General features: G+C 37.8%; 1 protein-coding gene across 1 annotated transcript in view; it reads left to right on the top strand.

Annotated features, from left to right (window-relative positions):
* Positions 1-8,616: 8,616 nt before the first annotated feature.
* Positions 8,617-21,312, top strand: part of LOC121375718 (ribosome biogenesis protein BRX1 homolog) — a 30,419-nt gene continuing 17,723 nt past the window's right edge. Inside the window, 4 exon segments of the mRNA XM_041503316.1 lie at positions 8,617-8,795; positions 19,394-19,505; positions 19,652-19,695; positions 20,651-20,737. Coding sequence (XP_041359250.1) covers positions 8,679-8,795; positions 19,394-19,505; positions 19,652-19,695; positions 20,651-20,737 — 360 coding nt within the window. The 5' untranslated portion in view covers positions 8,617-8,678.

Genomic DNA, 21,312 nt, shown 5'->3' with positions numbered 1-21,312 from the left:
GTTTTCTTTCAACATTTCGAACATGGGTTCTCTTGGACCTAATCAATTCCAATTCCCGATAATGTTAACATTTTCTAGTAAAACTGATACAAGCATCGTGTACACACAAGACTTATTGCGGCACCTCACATTTATTGTACCTACAAAGAAGTAGATCATGAAATTTTGGTTTATTGCCATTCAAAAACAGTAGCTCTGTCTGGCCAACGTTAGCCTATAATAATTATATATCAAAGCCTCTCCCAACATTTTACAATATGAATATTATACAAGCAATAAAAATAAAACATAGTGATTATAACTTGTTCCAAATTTTTATTTTACTAATAAACAGGTAGAAATGGTAAAGAGGATGAACAGGTTATTATTTTTAAATATTATACATTATACATTATTTAAAATTAGATGTCAAGCGAGAAAAAGAATGTGAATCAATGGATCCTGTCCTGGACGAAGGAGCCGGTGTAAGTCGACACATGTGCCCACGACAGGCGTGCGCTACAACAGCTTGCTCTGAATGTGCACGTTAAACTATATGACGTGACCTGTGAATGGTTAATTAATCTCAAAACCTTAACTATTTATAATGAAGTTTTGGACAGATTTTAAAAATGCATTATTTTCTAGGACAATTAAGATTATGGTAATCTGACAAATGGGTTTTTCGAACTACGTTATATAGTGGACAAAAACATAAGAAGTGTTCAGGGTCTTCAATTAGGTACCCTCAAGCAAAACATGGATTTGCAAGGATTTATGAGCATTTTTACTATTACCCAAAAGGAGTCGGCTATGTAATATTATCTGCTGCATTCTTGTGGGATTTTAAAACTTTAATGAATGTTTTATTTTTATTATTTAAAAAACATCCATTCTGTCATTTATTTATTTATTTAAACCAGCAACGCTAATCTCTCTCTCTCTCTCTCTCTCTCTCTCTCTCTCTCTCTCTCTCTCTCTCTCTCTCTCTCTCTCTCTCTCTCTCACACACACACACACACACAGACACATACACACACACACCACACACACAGGCACACACACATGCACACACACCACACCACACACACACCATACACATACACACCACACACATACCACACACACATCACACACACACCACACACACCGCACACACACAGGCACACCACACCACACACAGGCACACACACATGCACACACACACACCACACACACACACCACACACACCACACAGGCAATCACACACACACCACATACACACAGGCAATCACACACACACCACACACACACACACCACACATACACCACACACACCACACATACACCACACACACAGGCACCACACATACACACCACACACACATACGCACACCACACACACACACCACACAAACACCACACATATGCACATATGCACACACACACACACACAGAGACACACAACCACACCACACCACACACAGGCACACACACAGACACACACACACCACACATACACCACATACACACCACACATGCACACCACACACACACCACACACACATGCAATCACACACACACACCACACACACACACAGGCAATCACACACACACACCACACACACACACACCACACACACCACATACACCACACCACACACACACACACCACACAAACACACACCACACATACACCACACACACACATACCACACACCACACACACACACCACACACACACACACACCACACACACACCACCTAGAATTCGCTATTCCATTTTTTCGAGGTATCCTACAATGGTTTCAATTTCTAGCGTACATTGCTTAACAACTGTAAATAGGAGAAGGCTTAGTAAGTTGGCAAACGTATGACCAATCCTTTTATTTTTTTCGTGCAATACAATATGTCTTCAATCAAACAACTGTAGTATTAAACAAAATTCTTTAGTAGTATTTCCACAAATAAATAATGCCACAGAGCTGAACTTTCCGATTCATATGATATAATGCAACCATATAGGAGATTTATAATATATGAATGTATTTCACTGAATAATATCTGAACAAACAGCAACAACAACAACAACAAACAAAAACAACATTATTATTTTCAAAATAGCATTTTTGTACAAGGCAGAGTTGAAAGTATTTTTTTTAACAATATGATGATTGCCCCGCGAGTCACTATATCAGGTGCTTCGTCCGCCATAAGGAGAACTGTCACCCTCCACAATGATTGGAGCAGGTAAACAAGTATTTAACAATATGATGATTGCCCCGCGAGTCACTATATCAGGTGCTTCGTCCGCCATAAGGAGAACTGTCACCCTCCACAATGATTGGAGCAGGTAAACAAGTATTTAACAATATGATGATTGCCCCGCGAGTCACCATATCAGGTGCTTCGTCCGCCATAAGGAGAACTGTCACCCTCCACAATGATTGGAGCAGGTAAACAAGTATTTAACAATATGATGATTGCCCCGCGAGTCACTATATCAGGTGCTTCGCCCGCCATGAGGAGAACTGTCACCCTCCACAATGATTGGAGCAGGTATACAAGTATTTAACAATATGATGATTGCCCCGCGAGTCACTATATCAGGTGCTTCGTCCGCCATAAGGAGAACTGTCACCCTCCACAATGATTGGAGCAGGTAAACAAGTATTTAACAATATGATGATTGCCCCGCGAGTCACTATATCAGGTGCTTCGTCCGCCATAAGGAGAACTGTCACCCTCCACAATGATTGGAGCAGGTAAACAAGTATTTAACAATATGATGATTGCCCCGCGAGTCACTATATCAGGTGCTTCGTCCGCCATACGGAGAACTGTCACCCTCCACAATGATTGGAGCAGGTAAACAAGTATTTAACAATATGATGATTGCCCCGCGAGTCACTATATCAGGTGCTTCGTCCGCCATAAGGAGAACTGTCACCCTCCACAATGATTGGAGCAGGTAAACAAGTATTTAACAATATGATGATTGCCCCGCGAGTCACTATATCAGGTGCTTCGTCCGCCATAAGGAGAACTGTCACCCTCCACAATGATTGGAGCAGGTAAACAAGTATTTAACAATATGATGATTGCCCCGCGAGTCACTATATCAGGTGCTTCGTCCGCCATAAGGAGAACTGTCACCCTCCACAATGATTGGAGCAGGTAAACAAGTATTTAGCAATATGATGATTGCCCCGCGAGTCACTATATCAGGTGCTTCGTCCGCCATAAGGAGAACTGTCACCCTCCACAATGATTGGAGCAGGTAAACAAGTATTTAACAATATGATGATTGCCCCGCGAGTCACTATATCAGGTGCTTCGTCCGCCATAAGGAGAACTGTCACCCTCCACAATGATTGGAGCAGGTAAACAAGTATTTAACAATATGATGATTGCCCCGCGAGTCACCATATCAGGTGCTTCGTCCGCCATAAGGAGAACTGTCACCCTCCACAATGATTGGAGCAGGTAAACAAGTATTTAACAATATGATGATTGCCCCGCGAGTCACTATATCAGGTGCTTCGCCCGCCATGAGGAGAACTGTCACCCTCCACAATGATTGGAGCAGGTATACAAGTATTTAACAATATGATGATTGCCCCGCGAGTCACTATATCAGGTGCTTCGTCCGCCATAAGGAGAACTGTCACCCTCCACAATGATTGGAGCAGGTAAACAAGTATTTAACAATATGATGATTGCCCCGCGAGTCACTATATCAGGTGCTTCGTCCGCCATAAGGAGAACTGTCACCCTCCACAATGATTGGAGCAGGTAAACAAGTATTTAACAGAAACGTACCCATTTTGTGTCAAAATATACCAAATAACAATGTAGGCCTAACCATTAACCTCGATCTGTCCTGGGCAGACAAGCCAGACGTTGAGGTGATGAGGGAATGTTCAGGACAGTGTGCGTGAATGACAATTATCAAAATCAGTGGTTTTGTCTTGGACACATCTGCAGGGGAAATTCGGAGGATGTGCTCAATACAAATATTTTCGAGTGTCAATCCCACGCCCCCACTCCCACCCTCACTTAAGCAGATTTGTGTTGCTTCTTTAAAAAAAAAAAACACTGCGCGGTCGGTTTGGGATCGATCCCCGTCGGTGGGCCCATTGGACTATTTCTCGTTCCAGTCAGTGCACCACGACAGGTATATTAAAGACCGTGGTATGTGCTATCCTGTCTGTGGGATGGTGCATATAAAAGATCCTTGCTACTAATGTAAAACTGTGGCGGGTTTCCTCTCTAGGACTATGTAAAAATTACCAAATGTTTGATATCCAATAGCCGATGATTAATTAATCAATGTGCTCTGGTGGTGTCGTTAAACAAAAGGAAACCTTTCTCTTTTTGTTTAACACCCCCCCCCCCCCCCGACACACACACAACAACAACATTACGGGTAAGCAGGACTCGACCCCCACCCCCACCCCACCCCGATAAACTTGGCTCGCCGCAGTAAAGAACCCTCCTTGCTCAAATTCATTGGATGTAAGCACATGTAAAAAGGTTGTTTGATCGACTGACTGACTCCATGGATCCATTTTGTTTATTTACTTCCTCGAAACCATTTTAATTTTAATCCCAGGGATCTCCAAGATCTTATTAACCAGCTATATTGTTGGGGGGGGGGGGGGGGGGGGGGTTAATGGTCACTACACTGTGTGGGGATGTGAGGATGTACATATTAGAGGTAAACAATTGGAAGACTTAATTCTTAAAAAATGATAATATACTTTTATTTAATGATGAAAGTCAAAGATATTTTCATTCTGCAATTGGCTCTTTCACGTCCATAGACTTAACCTTTTGTAGTCCTTCCCTTTTTTGCTAATTTCTCCTGGAAAGTTGGTCCATACCCTTATGGTAGTGACCACTTTCCAATTATTTTGGAGAATGATGGACCTCCTTCACTTGAAATGGTTCAACGGTGGAAGTGGGAGAAGGCGAATTGGGGTCAGTTTGGCATCTGTGCAGCATTCGTCTGCAACAATTTGCCATTACTGATGCTGATGACCCCATGTATTTGTTCACTTCCACCGTGAAGGACATTACAGATGAAACTATTCCTAAGACTTCGACAGTTCCAATGCTTTTCAATAAACCATGGTTTAATGATACGTGCAAAGATACAATCACAGAGCGAAACAGGACCCTTGAGAGGTTCAAACATGAACCTACTGGGAATAATCTGGATACATTCCGTAATGCTAGGGCTAATGCTCGCAGAGGGATCAGACAGAGTAAGAAATCACCTTGAAGACATTTTGTTTCCAAGTTGAACTCACAAACATCGGTGAAATCTGTCTGGACTAGGATCCGTAAAACCAAAGGCAAAGAATCCAGTAATACAGTTCACCATTTGTCTATCAATGATACGGATGCCACGTCTCATCGTGACATTGCCAATGCATTGGCAGACATTTTTACTCATAACTCACCCTCTGCTTTCAGTACAGATGCTTTTACATCTGTTCGAAATAAAATTGAAAAGCAGCCCATCAATTTTTCATCTGAAAAAGCTGAAGTATACAAAAGGCTCCTCTCAATGGAAGAATTGCAGGATGCTCTTCGTAGAGACCATGATACCTTAGTAAGACCAGATGAAATTCATTATCAGTTATTGAAACATTTACCTGAATCATCTCTGATGATTCTTTTAAATATTTTTAACAACATCTGGATTTCTGGTGACTTTCCTTCTGATTGGAGGAAAGCAATTATTATTCCTATTTTCAAGCCTGGTAAGTATCCAACAAATCCTACTAGTTAACGCCTTATCTCTTTGTCAAGTTGAATTTGTAAAAATGGTATCGTGAATCCCATAAATTGCTTAGTACTAATGTGCAATGTGGGTTCAGATCTAGACGTATCACGGTTGATCATCTTGATAGATTTGAAACGTTTTGTAGGGAAGCTTTCATCCATAATCGGCACTTTTTTTCATTTGGAGAAAGCTTACGATACCACGTGGAAGTATGGGATTTTAAATGACCTCCATGGCATGGGCGTTAGAGGTCGACTTCCTGTTTTTATTTATCAATTTTTAAAAGATAGATATTTTAAAGTCCGGGTGGGGTCGACTTTGTTCGATATTTACCCAAGAGATGGGTGTAACTCAAGGTAGTATCCTGTCTGTAACTTAATTTTTTGTGAAAATTAACAGCATCACCCAGTGATTAAAACCTGGTGTTGATTGCTCGTTATATGTCGATGATTTTCAGATTTGCTACAGATCGTCCAGTATGAGTATCACTGAACGTCAGTTACAGTTTTGTTTAAATAATTTCATCCGACAGTAGCGTTATATGTTCTCAAAGTCAAAGACTGTTTGTATGCATATCTGCCAGAAAAGATATCTCCTCTTAGATCCATGGTTGTTTCTGGACAAAAATCCGATTCCAGTTGTGGAGGAACCAAATTTCTAAGGGTTATATTTGACAGGAAGCTAACTTTTGTGTCCCATTTTAAATTTGTTAAACAAAAGGGCTTAAAAGCAAACATTATTGGTAATACGGAATGGGGAGCAGACCGAAGGGTCTGTATAGATCTTATTATATCAAAACTTGACTATGGATGCATTGTGTATTGGTCGGCACGTAAGTCTTACTTGCAGGTGTTAAATCCTATACACAACCAGGGGCTTTGTCTTGGTGTTTTTAGAACATCTCCTGTAGAGAGCTTGGACGTTGATGTACACGAACCTTGTTTGGGTGCTAGGCGTGCAAAGCTTTCTCTGCAGTATGCCACCAAGATTAAATCATTACCGTAACATCCTACACATACTGCGGTGTTTGATAACAAATATAAGAAGTTGTTTGATCTAAGGCCAAATGCTTAGCATTAAGCGGGGTGGGGTTTTTTTTTGTCTATTTCCAACATTGCTTTAATTGACACTGAACTCCTTCATATTTTGTTTTACCATATTTGTGTATTACACCACCTAAAATTGTGTTTGATCTTGCGCATCTGAAGATAGATCATACAGATGCTGTTGTATATAAACAATTTTCATAGAAATTCAAGACAGGTACCGTGATTACATTCCTGTACCGGTATACAGATGGATCACGGGATAGGAATTATATGGCTTGTGCTACAGATTTTGCATCAGACACAATACTTCCCATGAGACAGCCTGACTCAGCATCAATCTTTAGTGCTGAAGTTTGGCCTGTCATTAAAGCCTTGGAAGAAATAAAGGATTCGATTGCATCCAAATTAAAAAAAATTCACAGATTAATTTTCGTGTCTCCAAGCTTTACAAAATATGAAGCTGGGCTGATGAGACGAAAGTGCGTATTTTGATCGATTGTTAATAAAGATATTGTATTTTGTTGGGTGCCTAGCCATGTTGGCAGTGGTAATGTAAAGGCAGATTCAGCTGCAAAGTCTGCTTTAAATTGCCCCATGCCAGGGTTGGTGTACCGTATGCTGATTTTAAAAATAGTAGGGCCTATTAATCAATTATCTTTTAGACTTGGCAAGTTGAGTGGAACGGTGCGGTTGCGAACAAGCTGCGTGCCATCAAACCGGTCTTGGGAGAGTGAAAGTCCTCCTATAGGCAGTGCAGGAAGAATGAAATAGTGTTGTGTCGTGCTCGCATCGGCCATATAATACTTGACCCATTCATTTATACTGAAGAAGGATCCTCCACCTCAGTGTGAGCATTGTCAGTGTACTCAGTGTACGCTACATTTTGGTGGAGTGTCCTCATCTCAAAGAGACTCGAAAAGATATATTTTGACGAAGAAATGTGATGGAATCTTTTCAATTCCATCCATAACTTTTAGTACAATTTTCTTTGTGATACTGACTTTTATTCTTAAATTTTAATTTTACTTTTCTGTGATATTTGTATTTTTCACAGTTCTTTAAACTGTGTTTTAATTTAACTGTTGAATTTTTATATTGATGTTAATTAACACTTTATTTTTGCATTTACCATAGCCGATGTATTTTTTTGTGCTGGAGTGTCGTTAATCATCTATTCTATTCTATTGCATAGTTGCATAGTACCAAAGAAGAGAGTTCCGTGTAAGCTGTGTGATTGGTAGTAATATGTGACATTGATTATTTGTGCAAATACTATTATCCATTGACAATAAATAAATACTCTTTTATTTGTTATACAGTTGTTATGCAGTATATACCAGAGGTTGAAACTAATGCGAGGTACCCTTAAAAATGGAACTGCAATTTTCAGCAAAAATGACGGTTGCTATTTAAATCGTTTAAATGATAAGTGACCCCCATTTTCTTGCAGGTAGATTAGATGTGAGGTGCCACACTTTCTATTGCTGTACTTCCTGGATGTGTTAATACGCTGGGGTATATCAGGGTTTTTTTTGTAAACGTTAACATTTTCGGCAATAGGAATTGATTTGGTCTATCAGAACCTATACATTAACATCCGAAGACGTCCGAAAATGTCCGAGCGACCTATAATATATCGTGGTGCATCACGCCAATATAAAATACTTACTAATAGTGTTTTCCTTAAATTTAAAAGTAATATAAACATACACAAATTTACTACATAGTTAGTCAATAAAATTACCAAAAGATATTTAATTTTTTGGTTAAATTTGATGATTTTTTAATTTTTGTTTACAGGAACGCACTATGACTGATTGACTGATACCTACCGTGGTTGCAGCGGAACAAAATACAAAGTATCTGTATAAGAAACATGGTTAAACGGAAAAGACCACGTGAAGTTATTGAAAAACCCACCAAGATTAAAAAGACAAACTCTGAAGTTGTGTTACCTGCAGTGGTCAGTTCAGATGAACCAGTTAAAAGTCAGGTATTACAGAATTGGATTTGTATTATTTATGCATTATTTAAATTGTTAAATGTGCATATTTTTATTTTGGGTGGGGGTGGGGGGAGATCTTTTATATTCACCATCCCACAGACAGGATAGCACATACAGCCTTTGATATACCAGGGCCCAATTTCACAAAACATCGTAAGCCTAGTTTTGCACATAAACGTAAATCTACGACTAAACCACAATTCTTATTACTATTATACTACAACAAATATAGTCAGAAATACACATATGTCCTTGTCTTTTGTCTTTAAAATGCTCCATCTTCCATAATGATAACTATTCTGCGTGAAATAGACGCCAAACACGTGTAAACGCACGACCGGTATAACTGCTAGTAGCAGACGTAAACGTACAATGTTTAGTGAAATAGGCCCCAGAGTTGTACTCGCTTGAAGTACAGTCGGTCTGGGATCGATCCCCGTTGCTGGGCCCATTCTGCTATTTTTCGTTCTATCCAGTGCACCACGACCATTATATCAAAGGCTGTGGTATTTGCTATCCTGTCTGTGGGATGGTGCATATAAAAGATCCTTCGCTACTAATAGAAAAATGTAGCAAGTTTTGTCTCAAAGACTATGACAGAATTTTTATAAAATCCATTAGCTATTCTCGGAACCGAACATACAGGTACTTCGACCCCTGGCCGCCATTGTTTATCACGTGACGCGGTGAAGCTTCTCCTTAGTTACGTATGGTTTGATAGTGAAATGAGGCAACTTTGGTCGATCATTTACAACAGTTAACGGTCACTATGCCTAAAACATGTTGTGCAGTTGGCTGCATAAACCATAACATGATGTTAAAAAAAATATCGTTTTACAAATTTCCAAAAGAAGAGACTAGGCGCCGCTTGTGGGTAGGGTCATTAAAACGACAAACCTGATGGAATTTCATGGCTTCCCTCACAGAATGCGACTACGTTGACTTTAATGTTGTTGCTTGTTGACACCAACAGAGATTAATTTAGCAAACAAAATGGTTAAAGTATGTGCAGTGATAAAAATCCCACATTATACTGTAAATAAAATACACAATTCCATCGTCTTCCATGTAAAAAAACCCCGAACAAAACGATGCACATCCATTTCTTGAATAAAGAGTATATTCCTTTATCATTAATTTGTGTGGTCTTTATTTTTCATTTAATCATAGTTGCTTGGATATTATCTATACTTGTATTTATTTTGCCATACTACAGCTACTACATCTTATTTATTTATTTTTTTATTTTAAAATAAAAGTTTATACTGCTAAATTACACACATATAATAATTATAATATAGGCCTAAATTCTTGTTTAAACTTTAATTATTATTATTTTTTTTTTTTTTGCAAATGTGTCTGTAGCAGGCCTGCAGTAAGAAAATATAGGTCGTTCCCCCCTTCTCTCCGTGTGTTTAGTATTTACTTTGGTGCAGAGGGTAAATAGTGTGTGTGTGCCTTTGTTTAAGTATATATATAAAGTTTGTGTGTGTGTATATATATCTATCTATATATATGTATACATATACAAACACAATATATATATATATAGAAAGATCATAAGGACAATTTTGCCACTAATCCAAGTTGCAGACTCATCAATCCAGCAAAAAGCGAAATCGGTAGGATCAGCAAAATTATGTTAGACCGAATAAACAGTGAAACACGACTCAAGACGCAAATGAACCAATGGAGAAACACTTCCGCTGTACTTGAATGGTTCTCAGCTCTGCATGATAAAAAAGAACTATCCTTCCTCGTATTCGACATTGTGGACTTCTACCCTTCCATAACACCTGAACTACTCGACAAGGCATTGAAATGGGCGAAGAAATATACAGTCATCCCAGATATAGAATACGCAACTATCATGCATGCAAGAAAATCACTACTTTTTGACAACAAAGAACAGCCATGGGTGAAAAATTACACTCCCAATGCATTCGACGTCACCATGGGCGGATATGATGGAGCGGAAGTGTGCGAACTAGTAGGACTCCTCATCCTACACACAATTCAAACAAATACCTCCAACATGAACGTCGGACTGTACAGAGATGACGGTCTAGCAGTTCTACGCAGAAGTTCAGGAAGCCAAGCAGACAGAATGAGGAAAATGCTCATCAAAATATTCAAAGATCTTGGCCTAAAGATCACCATCCAGACCAACCTGAAAATAGTCAACTATCTGGACACCACCCTGAACCTTGAAACTGACTCCCACAAACCCTACAGGAAACCCAACAACGAACCCGTTTACATCAACGTCAGCTCAAACCACCCACCCGCAATCACGAAGCAAATACCAAAATCAATCGGCAAACGAATTTCCCTTCTGTCTTCCCATGAAGACTACTTCGCGGAAGCTGCACTAGGGTACAACAAAGCGCTGAGGGCAAGTGGCTACACAGTAAACATCCAATACGACCCGCCTAAACATAGAGAACAACCAGACACAAAGAAAAGGAAAAGACCCAGAAAAATCACATGGTTCAACCCCCCATTCAGCAAGAATGTGAAGACAAACGTCGGTAGCGTGTTCATCAAATTGATATCCAAGCATTTCCCAAGTAATCACAAGTACCACACATTGTTCAACAGAAACAACCTGAAAATCAGCTACAGCTGCATGAAAAACTTCGGAGCAATAATCAAAAGCCACAACACGAAAATCACCCAGAGCTCAACCGATCCCGCACAAAAAAAAGAAAAAAAAAAAAAAAAAAAAAAAAGTCTTGTAACTGCAGACAGAAGAACGAATGCCCCCTGAACGGCAACTGCCAAACTAGCTCCCTCGTATACCGGGCAAACGTGGCATCTGGTAAGACTGTCAGATCATACATAGGTCTTGCTGGAGGTACATTCAAGGAGAGGTTTAACAACCACACTAAATCTTTCAAATATGAACGCTATGAAAAAGAGACAGAACTGTCAAAATACATCTGGGAACTCAAACGAAAAAAAACCGCCTATCACATCAATTGGGAAATCGTCAGGAAATCGGACACACGGAAACGCAGCTCGGGACAATGCAACCTGTGCATCGAGGAGAAGCTCTCAATACTATTTGAAAAAGGAGACAAGCTACTCAACAAAAGGACAGAACTCATATCAAAATGCCGCCACAGCAACAAGCCGAGAGTCTCACGACTGACGTGCCATGACGTCAGGAGCGCACCGCCGCGTACACACAGCGTGACGTCACCTTAACTGTCACAATTATAAACACTCATCTGATGAAGGCGAGGAGCCTGAAACTCCGAGTAATGAGTTATTAGTGAATACTAAAAATTTAGTATATATATATACATATATATACATATATATATACACAGGGGTTTCCCTAGAGCGATAAGCCGACACGGCCCGTGCTCCCTTAACCAGCCAAATAAGCGCCTTCATGTCTGGTAAGCGCCTTAACTGCAGGACCGTGTCGGCTTAATTTGTAACATGTATACAAAACAATGGAGCTGTGATCCGTAACGTCATTCACCATACATTATCACACTTCCATTTGGTATCTCTGCAATTCTTTAGATGTTCACTTTGAGGTTCATTGATCGCACCGTTTTAATTGTCGGCGGGCTTGTGCTGGTCACGTGGTACAGGTGATCGGCTACTACTAATCTGCCAGATAACTGCTTGTTATAATAATGTCTGTATGTTTGGGAATTACGCATCAAGACAAATCGAAGAAAATACCTATTAATTGAATAAACATCTTTGAAGGTGAAATTCTTGAGTAAAACATGTCACCATTATTTTAATTTTGTAAAGTCTTTGAACCAAAGTAATAAAAACAAACCAACACTGCATGTCAATTGGAATACACATGCCAGTTCAGGGCCGAAAGACATGTCGGCTATCCCAAGGGCTGAGTTCAGCCAGACCGAGCGAAAACAAAACGTTCGCTACACTGGTTTGTGCGCTTCACCTTAAACCAAATGGACATGACGGACACCAATCAAATAGTTCGCGAACGTTAGGAAGAACGTTCGTTGGCTGAACTGAGGAAAGCTCTCGGTAATATACGTCACGCTTCAGAGTCAGCTGACACCCATGTGTCAAGAGACATCGTTGCGGACATGAAAAATACGATTACACGGAAGTAAATCTTGATGTAAATGTGTAGAAAAACAATAGTTGTTTGCATCAATGAATACCTAACTGCAGTTTCGTTATTTCCTTTGTCTTTGTTAATTTTGTACCTATGGTCGAGAGCACGCACTGAGATCGCGATCACAGGAAATGAACATGCAGTATTTATACAAATTGCAGTTAAACGTACACTGAATTAGTTTACAATAATCATATTTGTTAGATAATGCTAGATATGTATTTGTTAAACTGTGAGGTGACAAGCATTTAACACGACGCTGAAATCAACAGCAACAACATGGCGCAAATTACGAAATTGTTTGGGGTGGGGAATTGATGGGTTAATTTTTTTTTTAGTTTTACCCCCCCCCCCCCCCCCAACAACCCCAACATGATTTGATGGGTTGAAGGCAAACACTTAACTGTTTTCAACCCACTACCCCACTTCTTTTGGCTTGATTTTTGTGTTATAATGATGCTATATAATATTATGTAAGCGCCTTTAAAAAATCCTGGGGAAAGGCCTGATATATATATATATATATATATATATATATATATATACACACACATACATATACATGACCGGCCTCGGAGGCGCAGTGGTTACGCCATCAGACTACAGGCTGGTAGGTACAGGGTTCGTAGCCCGATACCGGCTCCAACCCAGAGCGAGTTCTTATGGGCTCAATGGGTAGGTGTAAGGCCTCTTCTCTCTCACTAACCACTAACCCACTGTCCTGGACAGACAGCCCAGATAGCTGAGGTGTGTGCCCAGGACAGCATGCTTGAACCTTAATTGGATATAAGCACGAAAATAAGTTGAAAGAAGAAGAAAAATACATATACATAAATCTAAAAATCTATTCTATTGTGGATCAATATAATTTGGTGGTTGTGGTACATTTTGCTTGTTCAAGTTAGAGGACTTACCTTTTTACATATATATGTAGTTTCATGGTATTCTACAGTTCAGTGTGTGTGTGTGTTTGTGTGTGTAATCTGCTTTAGCAATTACCTGCAATAAAATGAATGGTCAACTGCCATATCTGATATTTGTTTTCCATTTTGAAAACACTGTTTGACATGAAGAATATAGCATTTAACCATCTCATTCATATATTTTCCTTGAATATGCTACATAAGTGCATCTACATGAGGTAATTTAACCCGGGTTAAAAGCAACTTAGGTTAAATATGTGTAGTCTAGTAGAAGGCATACCGATATAGATCAGTTTATTAACAACCATATTTGCCTCCTTTCTCCAGCTGTACATTGTATACTATTAAAAATTAGTTTTGTAGATATTACTTAAATTGAACTGCAATAACAATTCCAATACAGCACAAGACTGAACAAGAAAATATCTGCAATATCCATTGTGACTAGATATATGTAACCATGTAGGTTTTATTGTTTTAATGATTTTATTATGCACAACGCACATGCACCTAAACTTTTGGCTAGGAGCTGTAGGGACATGCGTTTACCTGTCTTTACATCTGACCTCTGACCAGGGACAGTGACGATCAACCAATAGACTGGCCAGCTGTGTTTGACCCAGTTGGTGGCTATTCACTGTCACTGACCTGACATTTCTTGACGCATCACGAGCTGCACAGGCCACGCACTCATCTGCTTTCAATCTTACACTGGAATAATTGACGTTTGACGCTTTTTCATCATGTTACCGCCCTAAAGCCCACAGCTAAAGGGTTTGTTTGACTATATATATCCTTATTCTCCGGAATAAAGAACCCTGTTAAAATATCTTCACCGAGTCCAGTTGTCTTTTCGGGGAAGTAACAAATAAAACAACACCAATATATATATATATATATATATATATATATATATATATATATATATATATATATATATATATATATATATATATATATATATATATATATATATATATATATAACCATTATTTACTCAGGTAAGTTTTTGTGTTTTATTACTAAATATACCAGGTTAAACCCTATTATTAAAACATTTGCATGTTTGTTCGACGAGGTAACACTTATGTTTTATTAGGTTCTAGACCTCGACATGAAAATAACTGAGGGAACTGATTATATGCTCCCTAACGTAGTTTATGGGGAGCAATTTAAAATATTACCATATTGATACATGTATATAAATTCACATGCCAAAGGAAACTATATATTATTCTCCTTGAACTAATCTCAGGTGTGATGGGTAAGTAGAGAGAGATATTGCTACCCCTAGATGTCAAGGTCTGAGGATGGCTATATTTTATTATTGCTATTTTTTGTTGCCTGCATTCAACCGGTAAGGAAGGGCAACATCATGTGGTAATTTTGCAATCTGTAAAAACAAAAGCATTTCATTATTTCAAGAAACAGTATTTTGTTTTAAGAATAAAAGATGTTAATTATAAATTTTAACATTACCTGAAAATTGCATCAACAAAAATTATATTCTGCCCAACCTGCCCTGTCCCCTCGACATTCAAAGTACACGGAAACACATCGGTACTAAATATAGATTATACTAATTCAGATTCCCGTTGTTCGTTTCTCTTATATGGCAACCCAAGCTGTTATAATACACATAAGACGTATTGCAACTATGTATTAGCTGCAGAAAATAAATGACAATATGTAAGGCATGTAAAAAGTTAATATGATAACTTTATTCTATGTAAACCAGTAATCACTAAGGCTTTGCTTCACCCCCAAAGACCCGGATGATCGGTAACTAGGCCGTGTGACGTCATGCCGGTTCCGAGAATGGGATCAATGATTTAAAAAGTTACTAGTTAGCTATGATTAAAAATTTACCAGCTCTACTGTACAATTTTACTAAAAAATAGTAAAAATCGGATAAGTTACCGGTACCTAAAGAGAGAGATATAGCTTAAAACACTAACATTGGGTGATGGGGATGAGAGCAGGATATTCATATTTTAAAAATAGACTTAACTGCAACATTTGACCCACCAAAAATCACTAGCTGTCAGGCATGGCAGTAATAGTTATATACTAACCCAACATTGGATATCACTAGCCATGGGAGTGGGGCTACCATAATCTAGAAGCCCTAAAATGTATTGTTTGACATCCAATAGCCCATGATTAATGAATCAATGTGCTCTTATTTGTCTTATTATTGTATGAGACGGCCCCTGAAAAACTGAATCACTGACCACGATATAGGTCAGCGACCTTAAAATTCTGCTGTCCGAAGTTTGCCGAAGCTTAGTTGAATGGGTTTCTTTCTGTAGTGTGTGTATTGATGATTAATATGTGAATTTTTTAAAATCAAGGAACTAAAAAATGACCGATGTAAAGGTATTTGATGGCAAACATAGAATTGTTGTGGTATTAGGGCAGGAATGTTTGACTACTTTTTGGTGGGCAGCGATTGCAAAAAAATTTACATTGCTTGGTCTGTGACTGTAATGAGAGTATACAACCTTCCAAATATCCGTCTAGCTCTCTTACAGTCAGAGTACTCGGGCTAGGTTTCTGCCAGACGGTAAAACTGGTATGGCACCATACCTAATTATTAATAAAAAAAATTAAGTTAACTTTTGACAGAATTAATTACTCTTATCATTACTGTATTATTTTCTAAACCCTAATCCTAAACTTAACCCATTTTCTTTCTGGGGGAGGCCCCCCCATACCCCCTGTTGACTGTGGTTGCATTCAGTTCCATAGTGCTGCACCCAAACATTTATTTCTGGCAGAAACACTGCTGGTATGTAAATTAAAAAACATTTATAGTTTTCTTAATTTATGGCAATCATGTCCATAATATATATCGAAGTGTTGTCTGCATGTTCATGTTTATTTTTACGTACTAATGAGTGACATAAGGAAGCAAATAAGGGCACTAAAAATTGAAAACGTAAAATAGGATTTAGATCAACGTTAAGTTTTACATTAAAAATATTGCTATTACTAGTAATACTACTATATATAGTCAGTATTACATTTGAATAAATATTAAAAGAATGTTTACAGGGCTACCTCAGGGTGAGCAAAGCAATTCACCAAATTGTTTATTAAACTTCAAAAATTGTAGAAATTGTCAGTTATTACATGAAATTATTTCGCCAAAATAAAATAAAATTTGCCAAATGCTTTCAATATTCGTGATTGGCGAATTTGGCGAGTGCCAGAGCTAGCCCTGGTTTAAATAAAAATTTAAAATAGAAATATAACCAAAGCTGTTTAAAAAACACAAAAGAAGTTTGTCCCACCTTATCTTGCAAGCAGTATTTTAAAAATACCATCCAGCAATCTGCAGACTGCTAAACCAATCAAAATAATTGTAAAAACAGTTCGTGTTTTATTGATTGCTTCAAGACATACATTCAACCAATTAAATTAGAGTTATATACATGTACTTTGTTCTTATATGGTAAAGTGCTCGCTTGATGCGTGGTCGGTCTAGGATCGATCCCTACCAGTGGGCTCATTAGGATATGTTTCGTCCCAGCCAGTACACCACGACTGGTATATCAAAGACTGTGATGTGCGCTGTCCTGTCTGTGGTATGGTGTATATCAAAGATCCCTTGCTACTAATGAAACAAATATAGTAGGTTTCCTCTCTATGACTCAAAATGACAAAAAATAGCCTATGATGAATAAATCAATGTGCTCTAGTGGTGTCGTTAAACAAAACAAACTTGTTTTTGTGATGTTTTGTGCTTCTATGCTTGAAAATAGTAAATAACGCAATAGACTTATGTTTTTTTCATTCAGTGAGCTGGGACAGGCCGATTGTAAGCATATGTGCACTTTTGATTGCATACATTAGGCTGGGAAAAAAAGTTATTTCTTTCCCATTACATGCTGGAAAATATAGGGTAAATAGGTAGGAAAAACTTTTTATTTTGGAAAATAATTTTATTTATTGATATTAAATAGAAGTGTTGACTACTAGTATCCAAATTAACCTCTGCATGTATAGAAATACAATATGCAAACCAACAGTACCATTCATCATTGTCCTTTGAATCTGACTGGACAATCAAGATGAAAAACATTTTTTTTTTTTTACCCACTTACAAAAAATAATGAAACGAATCAAGATTTTACTGACATATTTAATCATCTGATTTAGCAGTAAACTTGATGAGTATCAGTTAACTCCATCTCCCCTAAGTTAGCCAGGTCAAGGAGTAATGACCTAAAAAGAGAAAAACACAATATGCAGTGCTCACTCAAATTTTAATGGCGACGTAACACTGTCACCAGTTGTCTTGGTGGTATTTTGTTAAATGAACACTGTAGTTACAATAGATTATTTGAATACTGTATCAAAGTACAGATGGATGACATTGAAACCTTACACCTAGGCATGACAACAGTCAGATAAAATCATTATTGCCAAACCAAAATTACATGCAGCAATTTATCATTCAGTGACTTAATCACATGCAGTAACTGGTTCTTGTAATACACTATATGACTCAATAAATGTAACTACAGGCCACAAACATAAATGACATTAACTAGACAACATGTCTCAAATGAACTATTTTAGAATAATCATTAAGAACAGAAAACAATTTCATGTTACCAAGAACAAGATTTAAAACAAAAGGAATGGTTACAGTTTTAGCCAAATTTTAGAGTTACTCAGTATTTCCTTAAAAATGATTAAAATGTCAACTGTTGGAGTTACTCTATACACAAATGATTAAAATGCCAAATGTTGGAGTTATCTATTCACAAATGTTGGAGTTACTCTATACACAAATGTTGGAGTTACTCTATACACAAATGTTGGAGTTACTCTATACACAAATGTTGGAGTTACTCTATACACAAATGATTAAAATGCCAAATGTTGGAGTTACTCTATACACAAATGTTGGAGTTACTCTACACACAAATGTTGGAGTTACTCTATACACAAATGTTGGAGTTACTCTACACACAAATGTTGGAGTTACTCTATACACAAATGAACAATTGGCTGATTTTACTACGGATTTTACTACGGATTTTACTACTGGTCTAAGGTACATGAACACTTCAACAACTTATTTCCAAGATTGACTTAAAACATTTCAAAACCTACAAAATACTACATCAGTATTCCTACACACTGTAATTTCTCCTTATAATTAAACTACATCAAATTTCCTAGTCTACTTCTCAAAATAAAAATGAATTATATATTCAATAATAAATGCATGTGGATTTTTTTTTAATTTTTAAATCTTTCATCTTTTTGTTTATTCCTAGTTAATGTCACTAATATGAAGAAGAAAAAAAATATATATATTTGTCTAAATATATTAGCATGTTGTACTGGAACTCTTTTTCAGAAATTTCTAAATTTAGTAGTACGGGTGACCATTTCTAAACTGAAATGGTCTACTGAATTCCCTGTTCATTGATTATGATTATTATATTTTATATATGAGTAAATTTAGAAATTAGTATAATACTGTATTGGTATTGGTTATTACTCAATGCTGTTTGTTTTGTTTGCAGACAAAATGGACAAATAAGCAGAGAGTGTTGGTGTTTTCTTCCCGTGGAATTTCCTACCGGGCCAGACATTTAATGAATGACTTGAGAACTTTGATGCCACATTCCAAATCAGGTAATGTCACTATTTAAAAGACTTCACGTTTTGTCACTTGTTTTAAAATAAACGGTAAAAGACACAGTATGTTTCTGTATTATGTATTTAGTGTTAATCATTAACACTAAATACACATTAAATGTACATTTCTTTTTATCTTTCAGAGTCAAAGATGGACAGGAAAGATAAACTTTTTATAATTAATGAGGTAAGTAATGTGGAAAATAAAAGACATTTTGTGATTGATCATCAGTTTGTCTGATTATAAATTATAAAGCATTAAATTTTATTGTGTCCAGGAAATTTAGGCAAAACATTTGGTGGTTTATTTTTTTCGAATCTTTTACTTTTGTTGTCCTCATAATCTGTTTAAATGTCTGAGTAGAGACCGACTATATTTTGGGGGGCCTAAATGTACACATGCATTGATTTTGAACTTTGGTCTGAGTAGAGACCGACTATATTTTGGGGGGCCTAAATGTACACATGCATTGATTTTGAACTTTGGTCTGAGTAGAGACCGACTATATTTTGGGGGGCCTAAATGTACACAGGCATTGATTTTGAACTTTGGTCTGAGTAGAGACCGACTATATTTTGGGGGGCCTAAATGTACACAGGCATTGATTTTGAACTTTGGTCTGAGTAGAGACCGACTATATTTTGGGGGGCCTAAATGTACACAGGCATTGATTTTGAACTTTGGTCTGAGTAGAGACCGACTATATTTTGGGGGGCCTAAATGTACACAGGCATTGATTTTGAACTTTGGTCTGAGTAGAGACCAACTATATTTTGGGGGGGGGGGGGGCCTAAATGTACACAGGCATTGATTTTGAACTTTGGTCTGAGTAGAGACCGACTATATTTTGGGGGGGCCTAAATGTACACATGCATTGATTCCTTTGGGAGGTTTTTAAAATACCACCGAAATCGTAAAACGTAATCTATCAGTAATATAGTTGTTTTCGGATCATAAAATATTAAATACATGTCCTGTATGTGTTCAGTAAATACTTTGATTTACCTAATCATAACATTTTACTTGATTTAGTTCAACTATTTTAAGATTTCTGTGGGCCACTTTCCCTGAATGTCTTCAGACAGCCAATGATTTTAATTCAGTTAATGGTTTTAAAAAATTTGCTTTTGTTTATTTTCAGGTTTGTGAGATGAAGAATTGCAATAAATGTCTCTTCTTTGAGGGAAAAAAGAAAGAAGATTTATACTTATGGTAATAATAGAAATATGTTTCATTTGGATACTCATTTAAAGTGACAGTTTCATGAAATATGAGCCGTATATGTTCGAAAGATAGTGTACCTAGTGTACCAATACATACTGGCAGTTTAACAAATAAAAATAGAATGAATTTATTTTTAAAAACATTGTTATGCCTGCTAACTAGGGGCAGCCATCTTGTGTCTTTCTAGTTTGTGTAGGGGGCGGGACGTAGCCCAGTGGTAAAGCACTCACTTGATGCGCAGTCCGTTTAAACAATGGCTATCTGGTGTCTTCCAGGGGCAAGACGTAACCCAGTGGTAAAGCACTCGCTTGATGCGCAGTCCGTTTAAACAATGGCTATCTGGTGTCTTCCAGGGGCTAGACGTAACCCAGTGGTAAAGCACTCGCTTGATGCGCAGTCCGTTTAAACAATGGCTATCTGGTGTCTTCCAGGGGCAAGACGTAACCCAGTGGTAAAGCACTCGCTTGATGCGCAGTCCGTTTAAACAATGGCTATCTGGTGTCTTCCAGGGGCTAGACGTAACCCAGTGGTAAAGCACTCGCTTGATGCGCAGTCAGTTTAAACAATGGCTATCTGGTG

Source organism: Gigantopelta aegis, chromosome 6, assembly GCF_016097555.1.
Source record: "Gigantopelta aegis isolate Gae_Host chromosome 6, Gae_host_genome, whole genome shotgun sequence".
Taxonomy (NCBI): domain Eukaryota; kingdom Metazoa; phylum Mollusca; class Gastropoda; order Neomphalida; family Peltospiridae; genus Gigantopelta; species Gigantopelta aegis.
The sequence above is the reverse complement of the archived record's forward strand: the minus strand, read 5'-3'. Positions and strand labels throughout refer to the sequence as shown.